The sequence below is a fragment of the Ooceraea biroi genome, chromosome 7, assembly GCF_003672135.1.
Source record: "Ooceraea biroi isolate clonal line C1 chromosome 7, Obir_v5.4, whole genome shotgun sequence".
Classification (NCBI taxonomy): domain Eukaryota; kingdom Metazoa; phylum Arthropoda; class Insecta; order Hymenoptera; family Formicidae; genus Ooceraea; species Ooceraea biroi.
Genome location: NC_039512.1, coordinates 10,284,318 through 10,297,611, shown reverse-complemented (window position 1 = coordinate 10,297,611; position 13,294 = coordinate 10,284,318). Strand labels below are relative to the sequence as shown.

At 37.6% G+C, this 13,294-nt stretch overlaps 1 protein-coding gene and 1 long non-coding RNA gene across 6 annotated transcripts; one reads left to right on the top strand and one right to left on the bottom strand.

Annotated features, from left to right (window-relative positions):
- Positions 1–1,478: 1,478 nt before the first annotated feature.
- Positions 1,479–4,050, bottom strand: LOC113562302. Of its 3 annotated transcripts, none has more exons than XR_003406818.1 (3): positions 4,036–4,050; positions 2,447–3,325; positions 1,479–1,689 (listed from the first exon to the last, which is right to left on the bottom strand). It is a non-coding gene; the product is annotated as an uncharacterized LOC113562302 (long non-coding RNA). The 3 variants fall into 3 exon arrangements; XR_003406817.1 differs by having other exon boundaries at positions 4,032–4,046; XR_003406816.1 differs by lacking the exon at positions 4,036–4,050 and having other exon boundaries at positions 2,447–3,562.
- Positions 4,051–6,665: 2,615 nt separating this feature from the next.
- Positions 6,666–10,621, top strand: LOC105282845 (ATPase family protein 2 homolog). Of its 3 annotated transcripts, none has more exons than XM_011345110.2 (7): positions 6,666–6,839; positions 6,961–7,256; positions 7,768–7,949; positions 8,026–8,211; positions 8,301–9,721; positions 9,778–10,044; positions 10,197–10,621. In XM_011345110.2, the coding sequence occupies exons 3-7, from the start codon at positions 7,769–7,771 to the stop codon at positions 10,524–10,526; spliced, it is 2,385 nt and encodes a 794-aa protein (XP_011343412.2). In that variant the 5' UTR covers positions 6,666–6,839; positions 6,961–7,256; position 7,768; the 3' UTR covers positions 10,527–10,621. The 3 variants fall into 3 exon arrangements, with proteins under 3 accessions (XP_011343412.2, XP_011343411.2, XP_019888378.2); XM_011345109.2 differs by having other exon boundaries at positions 6,667–6,839; positions 6,961–7,170; XM_020032819.2 differs by lacking the exons at positions 6,666–6,839; positions 6,961–7,256 and adding an exon at positions 7,329–7,369.
- Positions 10,622–13,294: the final 2,673 nt, after the last annotated feature.

Below are 13,294 nucleotides of genomic sequence, written 5' to 3'. Positions count from 1 at the left end.
GCGTGTGGCTCGTATAATGAGATGTTCAGGGTACTCTTAATATGAGATAATTATTGCTCGAATATGAAGATTATGTAGTGTAATAAAATGAAAGAAAACACTACTTAAGGTTAGAGAAAAGTTAATACGAATTTATATTACGAATTTTTGTGTATTTAATTTTTATAGAATCTGACTATGGAGGTAGAGATACGAGGAAGCGTCGACAGTGGAATCGTGAAGATTTGGCGAAGGCTGTGGCAGCAGTATTTTTATAAAACTATCTAATAAAGATTTTAATTGCAATACTGATGTATTTTGCACTTTTAACACCGATTTCTCGAGGTATCTTATATTAGGAGCACACTTTCTCGATCCTGCGTAAAGCTCTTTTTTCAAAATTTTTTTAATTTTCGGAAAAAATAATATTTAAATTAGATTTTTCATTTGACCAACCTAAAGCTTATTAAATTCTCTTCAAGATAACGTATTACATTTTTAAATTCTGCCTATAGATTTCCTTACATTCGGCAAAATCGATATGGTATCTCATGATCGGGGACTTTCCTCTACATATATACAATATGATTGCATCGTGATATACATGAAGAATCTTTAAACTGTCCGAAGAGATATCTGATTGCATAAAAAAATTGGTGAAAAAAAAACATCGAAATCCGAAGCAGGGGTGGCGCCTGGGAAAGAGGGGTGAGCGAATCAGAGTATACAACTCCGCTATTTTTGGCGCGAATGCGTGGGACTCGGAATGCGGGAATATGTCGTCGTCGTTGTGTGATTCACGTTTATCCGTATCTTCGTATCCTCATATATGCGCGCCACTTTGCCACCTTTCCTTTTTTTCCGCCGACTCGCGTTGCAAATATCTTCGCGGCGCGGTCCGAATGACGTGTCATGATCTGTAAAATCCGCAATCCGGCAAAAGGAACGTCACGATTCGGATTCGGCCACGATCTTTTTATAAATTATTAATAAACATTTATTGATTTGTACATATAATGTTAATAAATTATATTAGTTTTACTTATGGATTGTTTGTAAAAATTTGAGATAATGTCATGCCTCGCGTAAAGATGCGACGGAAAATTCGATCGAAAGGCACATGCCGTTTTAATCGAAATATTAATTTTGATTAAAGCGCTCTCGGGTGGTCTATTTCCTCGTAAACAGTCAAAGATCACGTTGTTCAATTGAAGTCAATGAATCAACGAAGGAATCCAACGGGTGACGCGCAATATGAAATTGTTCAATCTAGAAGGACAAAAATATTTTACCTAATTGCGGATATCAGTAAGACATACGTGAGTTGTAAGTGATGTATTGTTGATTAGTTGCCGCTGTTTTCCCTTGTTAATCACCAATGCAAATTAATCAGTTTAACTGCAACGCGCAGACACAATTCGCGAAGTATCATTTTGCGATATTTTACGAGAAATTCTGTTTTTCTAACAATTAATCGCTGATGTTCATTTTATTTTTTCTTTCATTCTTTGACATATAGTAGGTCAATACTTGAGCTTAAAAAGATTAGGATAATTAATATCTAAAATTGGTTCAAAAATAGCAATCAGTCTTTTGTATACTCACCGTATCCGACGTCAATCATCTTTTCATGTCGAGCGCAGCACGAATGTTGTCGCGGTTCTTCCGAGTACATTTTCCCCTCGCTTCCTGAGTCCGTTTCACAGAAAACTAAATAACAAAAATAGCGAGGAATTACATATAAAAAATATCAATGATCAATTTATTACTTGAATCAGATAGGTTGTGAGCCAGAGCTCAAATCGAGCTGAAAATTATACTATTTTTTTTAAAACAGCGAATGTTTTTGAAAAAAATCTGATTTATGATATTGCATCGTAACTCATATTTTATCTCAATATACACTGAAAATTAAAAAAAATGTATAATGTAATTTGTATCTCGCCTGACGATTCTTTAAGGTCGAATATCGAGGTCGATATTGCAAGATCACTTGCAAATGGATTTAATTTCTTGTTTCATATAATATGAAAAAAATTATTTTGATTTGCTAATTTTTATATGATTCCATCATCGAATGTATTAGATCACCTTTGTGTAAATCGAAATATAAATTTAAATTTATAAGAATTTTACTGATAATGATGATGCATGTTAGTTAATGCAATATTTGCTCTTAAAAATTATTATTATTATATAGTTTAATGTACATACAAGACGAGAAAATAATTTTAAATGCTCATAGATAAATATATGGATATTTTGTGCATATATTTTTAATGAAATATGCATAAAAATAGTCAAGGTAACAAGTGACGAAGGAACAAAAAAGGGGAAAGTTCGATTACTTTTCAGTACAAAATTCAGCGTTTACCGTGTTTACATTAATTTTGTGTTTTCGCGTGAGACGAATTGGAGAAAAAAGCGGAGCAGCTGGGAAAAAGGGAGAGAGACGCTGCGGCGTTACCTAATCGCAAATTAGCCACGCAAACTACGGCGAAGCCGACAAGAACGGCCCACCATCCCTTCGTGCTTTGTATGCGCATCGATAAACTCGAGCGGACGATAAAACGGATAAACGCCCGTATCCTGTAGTATATATTCAAGCGTGTATAATTATGCGTCGCGTTATCGCGCGAGTGCGGACCCTTACGGCGCGGACGGCATGTAAAATCGACTACAACGACCGTCGGATTGTCCAAGATCGCAAGATACCCGGTACAAATAGTCCCCCGATCTCTCACGATCGCGCGTCCGCGCGCGTTTAGATGGCCAGAGGACGGGAGATCCGCGGTGATCCACGTCGATGTGTATTAAACGCGCGAGTTGAAGTACAGTAGCCGGATAACGGTGGCTGTCAAAGTGTTCAGGAAGATCGATCGCGATCGGTCGGCTTGCTGCTGCCCACGCGGCTTGCGATCTGCGAGAAGACTGGCCGTAGCTGGCCAATCTCTCCCGGTCGGCCGGAGAGACGTCCGGCTGACAGCGGCGGACCTCTATTAATCTTGTTTGGCGGACGAGGCCCTGCCTCCGTGATGGACGAGCCGTCCATCATTCTCGCCGGCTGCGCTGGCCACCGCTCGACACCGGCCAGCGATGCTCGGTCTTGCGGAGTTCGTGAAGCTACTGCTACCACCGGCAGCACCGCCGATTCCTCCCGATTGGTTGTCCTCCAACTTTTCATTTCTACCCCAAACAAACAGCGGCTGCAGTAGACGCCGTATGCTTACGAGCTCGTCGTCAATATTTGTTGATGCGTCAGGGTCTCCTGTTTTTATGACTCTGCTTGGTACTTAGCTTGGTAGCAGTTAGCGCGTTGCATTCTCTCGAAACGTGTTTGCCTCTGCTGCGAAGAAATTGATTTTTATCAGACAGTCATACTGCGAAGATCGAGTGCATATCAAAGTCAGTAATCCATGTTGATATTTGTATTAAAATCTATGAGGAAAAGGAAAAAGGTGATAGAATTCATTCAGCTTCACAGCATCAGCTCTGATTGTACTGAGAAATTGAGACGGGAATGAATAGAAAAGAGAGAATGAATTACTATTTACATTACTTTTTACAAATTAATAAATAGCTGAATTAAGATTGCGAGCAAAGTACATATAATCAGAAGAAAAAAAAGAGAAAAAGATGTTTTAGACTTTTGATGATTGCAAAACCGAATATCAGAAGGATGGAAAACATGTATGAGTCAGATGTTGATAGCGGACAGTGTGTCTAAACATATTCCGACGTGCGACTGCGGTTTATAATAAGACGTTTTTATCTTTATTTTAGAGACCGCTCCATTTGAAATGTATTTTTGTAACATGTTTTTACTATAATATCAGGACTAATTATCAAACTTGTAAACCAAGTAATATATTTGCTTAATTACAAACATTCATTAAATAGATTTTAACTCATACCAATTAAAATAACAATTATAAATAATGTATATACATTCGTTAGAGAAAAAGAGAGAAGGGTAAAAGGTGATAAAAATAGAACGAATAAAGATGGAACGAAAACTATGAACTATGAAAAATTCACGCAACATGACAAACCTACTGAGTACGGTTACATGACAACGTCGCGGCGCGGATGTCCATCCCTCATTTTTACATTGTACATTTTCAGATTGACGCAAATATGCAAGCGTTTAATCGTTTTACCAGTCTAACCTAAGTCTTCAAATATAGAGAGGCGCGAATTTCTTCCCTCTTCCTAATTGGTCGGCCGCCATGTTAAATCCGTAACGTCCCGCGTTATTCAAACGTGGTTTTCTCGTGACCACAGTAGATAGAAATGTTTTCTCTATGTGTTAAACAAGTGCAGCAGCCTTCACTGGGCTGCGTTCCGATTCCACGCCAGGGTGCTCTCCCTCTCTTTTTATCTCATTCTTGTATCTTTCTCACTCCAATATAGCGGGTGCACCTGGGCACAGTATTATACAGTAGCGCAACTCTCCCAATTTTCCGTAGCGAAAATGGAGTGCGCATGCGCGACCAAAGGAGATGTAGAGGAAAGAGGAGAGTGATAGTGCCTCTTTTTCTAACAGAAATAGGCGCCAATTTTAACGCAGTTTATACGTGTATGTTGACGCGTTGTGTGATCAGCAGCATACAGGGTGTCCCGGGTTTTAACCGACAAACTGCGGGAGCATATTCTACTAGTGGAAATAAGAAAAAATTCTTATATCGAGTTTGCTTAGAAATGCTTTATTACAAAGTTATAAACCAATATTGAAAAGAAATATGAGATAAGTAACAACGGATTTTTTCACAAAAATAAAAATTATCTACGCAATGATTTAGTGACGCGTTTCAAAATGTTGTCCTTGCACATCGATACAAGCTAGACATCGACGTAGTACAGAATTTGTTACGGTACGACATTCCTGAAAATTTGGTTGCATCTCAGTAACTGAATTAGTAATTCGTTGCTTTAAATCTATCTGGTACTCTCCTGTTAGGAAATCTACGTTGATACTCTCGTACGGCAGCTCGTGCATTTCCGTCACAGAATCCGTACACGAAATCAATATCGGTGTATTCCTCATTTGAAAACACTTTTGGCATTCTGATAGTAATTGCTAGTTGACACGACGATTGAAATCTAACAGCTACTGTTGTGAAAGTAACAATCATACTGAATCGTTTCAACATAGCGAACATGAATACATGTGAATACACGTAACATAAACATCTTGGACCTTCCAAATTCTACACTATGTTCCGTTGTTACTTATCTCATATTTCCTTTCAATATTGGTTTATAACTTTGTAATAAAGCATTTCTAAGCAAACTCGATATAAGAATTTTTTCTTATTTCCACTAGTAGAATATGCTCCCGCAGTTTGTCGGTTAAAACCCGGGACACCCTGTATATATTGCATACTATTATTAATAATAGTGTAGTGCAGTGTGTAGTATGTGAAGTAAATTAATGATTTACAGCTGTGTTGTGCGCGAGAAGAAAAATATAAGTGGATTTTTAACCTATATTAATATTATATTATTATATTATTTTAATCATAATTTAATGAAGTTTGACAACTTACAATTTCACTATAAAAAATCCTGTTAACTTGCATAAATATTGGCTATAAAATTAAGCATACATAAAGTAGCAGTAAAGTAACAACATCGATTTCATTCACTGATTTGCATTAATTTATGATTCTAGATATGTAAACTTTATTAAGTTGGTTATTGCAATGATATTAATTACTTGATCTCTTGATATCTTGAGATAATTGAGATATGTGTACTTGATAAATGTAATAATAAACTAACAAAGTTAGGACAGTTTACTTTTCATTTAATTGCATTGTAATTTCCATTCCATTGTCAGGGACAAATCAAGAAGCACTGCCAGGATAACGTAAAGAGTACGCTTGGAGGATTTTCAGACTACAATAAATCTGCTGTCGGAACCTTTTGATGTCTACAATAACTGAATATACGCTTGTGAAAGTGCTAATCGAGCAACTACTAGTTATTCTATTGACATAGGATTTTTCTCGATACTGCGCTTACAGAATTATGTGCTTAAAGACTTTTGTGCACTATACTTTTCATTTTTACATGTAGAAATTGTACTATATTTAAGTATAGAGAAATGTATATTCTTTTATATATTGTTAAATGTGTCTGCCAGAGTACAGCAAAAAGCATGTTTATGTCAAGTATACATGTGTCAGAATATTGTCTTATTAAATAATTATTTTGACCTTTGATCACAATAGAGTTTGAAGAAGTTATATTTAATAACATTAACGCCAGATATGATTTGAAATATACAAAAGTATAGAGAACATTTAGACCTTTACAAAAATTAATCTAAATATTATGTGATATAATTATTTTTTTCAATATGTTACCTTACTTTTCATCCAATTTTTACAACATATTTGTGTTAGTAATTAAATCATTACTTATATTATATTATTACTATATTAATAAAAAAACAAAAAACAAATTAGTATACTTCATTATCTCTTTATTTTTATTATAAAAATGCAATTGCGCGATATATATAAATTTCATTATATCTTTTTGACATAGAGATGATCTCAAGTCGCAATTAATGTATTAATAATAATTAATAATTGTACTTAATAATACAATAATAAATAACATTAAATATTGCCAATAAGTTTTTATTCTTTCATTGTTTACTACGTTCCTGCAATTGTGCTGCTCCCGCGCACATTTTCCTTGCTGCTGCCCTGGCGTGTTAGAAAGAGACAACAATAGGTTCTCTCTTTTCCTCTACATCTCCTTTGGTCACGCATGCGCACTCCATTTTCGCATCACGAACATCAAAGGTGCCGACAAGGAGTCGCGCTACTGTATATACTGTGACCTGGGTAAGGAATCGGAACGCAGCCCTGGTATCGTGGGCTCCTTATTTGCATGTATATGCAGCCTACCTTTTCATCCATATATCGGATGATTCTCATCATGATTTATTTTTCTGCTCTATTTTAGATGGTGAGACACAGTGGAGCACCACTGTGCTAGCCCAAGATGGCGGCGACAGTATGGATACAATTCGCGCCTCTCTATACATCTCTCTATATATTTTAGGATTTTAATCTAACCTAATTCTAATCGTTCAACTATTTTTTAATCGTGTGCAATCACGTTTATTGTGCACCTGTGTAATACACTCATGTCGTTATTTATTTAGTTAAAAAGGTAGATAAATAAAAGTTTTGATACATATGAGTTAACCCTATATATGTCAGCGAATAACGTGGAGTATTTCATCACCGGTGTATTAGGTGCGCAAATTCATTCAATGCTTTTTTTTAAGGAATGGATTTATTTTTATTTACTTTCTTTTCTTCAAGAGGGGATTTAACAGCCCGATGGATGGAGAAAAGTTATTACTTTTGTAAATAAAGACTCAATTTCTTCAAAAAAGCACCAAATTAATTTGCGCATCTCGCTACATATTTTTATTGTATTTTCTGTCCCACTTTCTCAGCGCCTCTGCCGCTTATTAGGCATGAATATTATTTATACTGTATGAAGATTCATTAGATAACTGAGCACAATTATCTTTTTGTAATATAAAAATTTAATTAGCGGATATTAAAAACTTGCAAAATAATTTAAACGATTTTTAAAGGAATCTTATACAAGTTTATGCTAAATTAATTAAAAAGTTTTTAGACAGAGATTCAGATGTGTATTATAAACTTTAAATTTTAATTTGTACACTAATATCATGCTTTAAAATCATTACACCTTTATTGTAAATATATTTTTTTAAATCAATTATTTTGACAGGATGTCTCCCAACTCGAGAAAGAGTTTATCATCAGGACAATGCGACAAATGTCAATGCACGTTGATGCAAAAAGATTTTGCATTGCACGATGCAGATTGTCCTCCATGCACAGAAAAATGGGACTATTCTTTTGTCTTCAATGAAATTTTGTACAGCACAGTAGAAGTTTTTGAATCACAAGGTACATGGTCTATCTAATTTATGTAATTTTTCTGTATTTAATGCTTTATTCTATATAATAATAATCTACTTTACAGAACTACCCAAGAACATCTCTGAGCGGGAACTTGATGATATTGTATTCATATCGCAATCAGCTTCGCAATTGTGCAATATTGCAATTGGATCGCCCGTTGTCATTGCGACTAAGGAACGACTGACTGTTAAACAAGCATGGCCGTATAATGCTAACAGTTTAACAAGTGTTTCTTTAATGAAGCATGGTAAGTTTGTCAAGTTACATCAACAATATCTAGTTACTTGTCAAGTTTAATTTGCGAATTTAACAAACTCGCTGTTGTACGATTTTTAGCTATTGAACTAAACAACATAGAGGGACAAGTAAGAGTACAATCATTGAAATCTAATGTCCGCATTGCCAAAGAGATCGTGCTCAGTCAACAAGGGAAACGTTTAACGTTCGACATCGGTGTGGAGTTGGATAATATTCTAAAGTGCGCGAGTGAGCACAAAGTGTTCATCGTCGGCGATCGAATAAGCGTGCCATGTTACGGCAAGGAGCTGATATATAAAATCGTTGAGATAAAAGCAGACGAAAGCGAGAAGAAGCGAACTGGAACGGCGGACGTAAACGATTTAGCGGAAGCTTTTGAGGAGGTGGCTCTTACGACTGATCCTACAAACGTAACTTTTTACAAAGCGCTGTACGCGACAAAGTGGACAATCTTGAGCACTGCGGACGAGACGGAAACGAATGTTTCAAGGAAGTACAGGCTCGATGATGTAGGAGGATACGATGCTCTCGTATCCGATATAAGAGATGCAGTCGCGATAGGTATTGGCAGATATAAGAGCGTGGAGCATTTTAATGCAAGCAGAGGGATACTGTTGTACGGTCCCGTTGGTGTCGGTAAATCCCTGATAGCCAACGCTGTAATTTCCGAGCACAACGTTAACGCGTTTACCGTGTACAGTTCAGATATTTACAGCAAGTCTATCGGCGAAACGGAAGACAGGCTCAAAGAGGTGTTCAGCAAGGCGAGCTCCAACATGCCTAGCATAATATTGTTGGAGGATGTGGACAGCCTGTGTCCTAAGACGGGTGTTTCGAGCACGAATCACGAAAGAAGGATGATCAGCCAGTTGATAACTCTCTTCGATGATCTGCAAAGCAACGGCAAGGACGTACTAGTGATGGCTACGACCGCGAAGTTAGACTTGGTGGACAGTTCTCTGAGAAGGCCCGGCAGATTAGACATGGAATTCGAGATTTATATACCGACTCCGCACGCGCGTAGGGAGATACTGATGAAGTTGCTTTCGAAGATCCCCAATACACTCTCGGACGAGAACGTGCAGGACGTCTCGTTCGTTACCCACGGCTTCGTCGGTGCAGATTTATATGGTTTGTGTTCCAGAGCGATAATGAACGCGATAAAGCGCCAGCAGAGAGATAAAGTGGCGTCTAACGATCAGCCAGTAGTGACAATGATCGATTTCAATTGCGCTCTCACTACAACGAAACCGTCCGCTATGAAGGAAATCTTGATAGAGGTGCCAAATGTAAAATGGTCGGATATTGGTGGACAGAAAGAGTTGAAATTGAAATTACAGCAGGCCGTAGAGTGGCCACTGAGGCACCCAGAAGTGTTTGTGCGAATGGGCATTACGCCTCCCAGAGGAGTTCTGATGTTCGGGCCGCCAGGATGTTCAAAAACCATGATTGCGAAGGCTCTGGCCACCGAGAGCAAAGTGAACTTTATAAATATCAAGGTAAGCCGTTCGAGATGTAATTGTATTTGCATTATATTATTATTACATGTTCGAAGGGCCCGGAATTATTTTCAAAATGGGTTGGCGAGTCGGAAAAGGCCGTGAGAGAGGTGTTTCGAAAAGCGAGGCAGGTGGCACCGTCCATCATATTTATCGACGAGATAGACGCCCTGGGTAGCGAGAGGCGTTCGTCTTCCGACAGCGGCGGTACCCACGTGCACGAACGGGTGCTGGCACAATTGTTGATCGAGCTCGATGGCGTCACTCCTTTGGGAAACGTCACACTTGTGGCAGCTACCAACCGACCGGACAGAATTGACAAAGTACATGCATACAAGTATATAAATATAATTGCATAAAACAATGTGATTGGATGTCTTATTACTAACATTCTATGTATAGCAAAGTAATATAATAATCAAGCATTTTTCATCTTTCAAGTATTTAGTAATAATGCAAACAATAATTTTATTAGGCCCTTCTCCGACCTGGACGATTGGATCGTGTGATATATGTTGGATTACCGGACGAAGGAACAAGGCAGGAAATATTCAACATAAAATTGCGAAATATGCCAGTCGCGGAAGATGTAAATATTACTGATCTGGTTTGCCTGACGGAAGGTTACACCGGTGCGGAAATTCAAGCAATATGCCATGAAGCTGCTATGAAAGCACTGGAAGAGAATCTTAACGCTGTCACCGTTACCAAAGAGCATTTTTCTGCTGCATTCAAAACTGTCGCTCCTAGAACTCCCATCTCCCTCATCAAGATTTATGAGGAGTACATGAATAAAAATTTATAATAATTATAAAGATGAATTTTTATTTCGTCAGCAGAATTAGAAAAGAAAATGTGTACACTCTGTACAGAATAAAGGAAGAAATTAAATTCTTGCAACAATTGAGTTAAATAATAGTAGAGTCTAATTATAGAATTCATAGTGTAAATTCTACCCAATCTAATCAGGAGATTTAAAATTTTTCTATTTGTGGAGCCACATTATATAACAAAAACAATTTTTAAAAAATTATCACAGCATTTGGAAAATTAAAAACGCAAGATTACATAAAAATTATTACATTAAAAAATGTTCGTAGAAATTTAACGGGAAGAGCAATTATGTATGCAGTAACGCGGGCATCATTTTCAAGAATCATCAAATTAAGAAAGTTCCTGAATAAAACATTTTGTTTTCTATGCCCTTGACATTCGTCCAGATCCATCGTATATACACGTTAACAATGTTCACGAACGTAGATAGAATCAATCCACACTGAAATCCGTGAAATCTAGCCGATTCTCGATTATTAATAATTACGCTGACTCGATAAATATTTAAAGTCATTTTTCTCAGGAACAAAACTCTTTACTTTCGATATGATAAACTCCGCAGGTACGTAAAATTTGTGTCATCCAATCCATATTCAAGTATTTTTTTCTGCCATTCTCTCAGTCTGTACACACGTTGCCAACGGGAAGAGACGGCATCAACAGATAATGATAATAATAAAACTACGAAAACAACTAATGAAAAATATGTGTCAAAGGCTAATATTCTTGCGACGTTGCGAAAGACCGGTCGTGAATCCGAACCGATGGGTCCGTTTCTCTCGGATCGTGTTCGGCACGATGCAAATTGACGAGCGACTCGCTCGCGGGCGACAATCGAAGCCGATACATTCCTATTTCATCCGAATACGCTTGACGTTCCGGACGATACGTACCCAGTAAGCAAGATGTGTGCAATCTGCCAGCAGATTGGCAACGGATTACTGCAGAAATTGATAGCAAATTGGCATCCGTTATGTCCGCATTGGGATAGTGATCCGCCAGCAGAGCCTGCTAACAGACTCTGACGGCAGATTGGCGGCGGAAACCGAGCAGGATCTGTTAACATCTGACGGCAGATTGACGGCAGATTGACGGCAGAAACCGAACAGAATCTGCAGCTTTTGGCCATTCATATTCACGATATATTAAGGGGGTATTCTAGTGTAGCATGTCAGAAAAATCGAATTTTTTTTTGGCATATTTTGCAAGTATATGGTATGGAAAATATGTCTGCGAGAAGATTTAGCCCGATTCGCAAAATTAACAAAGTAATAGCACCTAATAGAAAATAACCTCTGGCGCGCGCTCGGCGGTTGGACCGCGCGGCACACAACAAAGCATTGTGTTAGTATTTTAGATAGGATCGGAAGATCGTTATTCTTTGAAGGTCGTACATTTGAATTGGAGCCTTTGTATAGTACAGGTTATATAGTACAATGAATCTCTAAATTCATTGATTTGGACTTTTGCTCCAAAACATCTCCATGCTGGCGTGAAAGTTGTTGAAATAGCAACATTCTTGGCAGTTATAATTTTCAATAAAGGATTTATGCCAATTTTCAAACTTATGAACGTGATGGGAGTTAGTATTGGTCAGCAAGCGGTGATGTACGCAAACTCCCGAACGAAGCTCGTATCACCCGCTCGGAGCGGCGCTCCGCTAACTTCTCTCGAGATCAGAGAATGAATCGCAGGGAAGAGAGATCAGCTCTGCAGGACTTCTACGAACAAGAGGAATGTCCCCTGTATGGCCCTGGACTAGCCGATTGATCGTAAGTAACATTATCTCTATGTAATCAGTATGAAAAACTTTAAACGTGTTTTTCTCGAAACCATGTTTTTCAAATTGGTTCCCATGATATCTCAAAAACCAGTTAATCAATTGACTCAGGCTTTTGCACACATCTTCAGTATATGTGTGGCTATAGCCCCTACCACAATCAAGTCGAAATATTGTTTTTTGGAATTTCTACAGCCCTTCAATGGTGAAAAAAATGGCACAAATCGAAACTTAATTTTCTCAATGAAGTCATGTTTTAAATTTTCAACATTTTTTTTTCATTCTGGTACCTGCTATAGCCACACTCATACTAATTAAGAATCTCTTTGGTTTTTTTGTTTCAGATGAACAGAACAGCTGAAATCATGGGAACCATGGACCAACTTCTTTTTTCATGTTCTTATTTAATATCATGTGCAGCGCTTATTTATAGTTATTGTCTACTACAAAAATTTGGAAACATGCACCAAATATGTATGAATAAGCAGGGAAAACCCTGCCTCAAAAAACATACTTTTTTCAAAAAAAATTCACCAAAATAGCATACAAATTCCGCTTTTACACTAGAATACCCCCTTAAAGCACGTGTTTACTTTTAACACACTATAAATTGTTAAAAGAACGCATTTGTTTGTTTGTTAAATTAAAGTACATTTGGCTCGATGTGTCTTTCTGACAGTTCGTTGCATAATCTCTCTTATTGTTAATTTATTCTAATCCGAAGTCCGAATTTTGCTTTCGAACTTCAGATTGCTCGTGGCGTGCGCGAACTACATGGACGTTGTCCATGGGAGCCTCCGTGCCGCAAGTGCAAAAATTTTCAGAAAAATTAATATTATCGTGCCAAGGCGCGTATATTAACTTATATAACTGTTAGGCTAAATCTTAACATCGAGTAAGAACTCGACGCGTGCACCGCATAGCGGTGCGCAGCGAAACACATATTCATAGCCGTGTAA

Coding starts and splice junctions, on each gene's coding strand:
- LOC105282845 (XM_020032819.2), top strand. CDS start 7,344: ATGGATGGAGAAAAGTTATTACTTTT. Junction 7,370..7,767: donor GGAGAAAAGTTATTACTTTT/GTAAATAAAGAC, acceptor TTATTTTGACAG/GATGTCTCCCAACTCGAGAA. Junction 9,722..9,777: donor TGAACTTTATAAATATCAAG/GTAAGCCGTTCG, acceptor ACATGTTCGAAG/GGCCCGGAATTATTTTCAAA.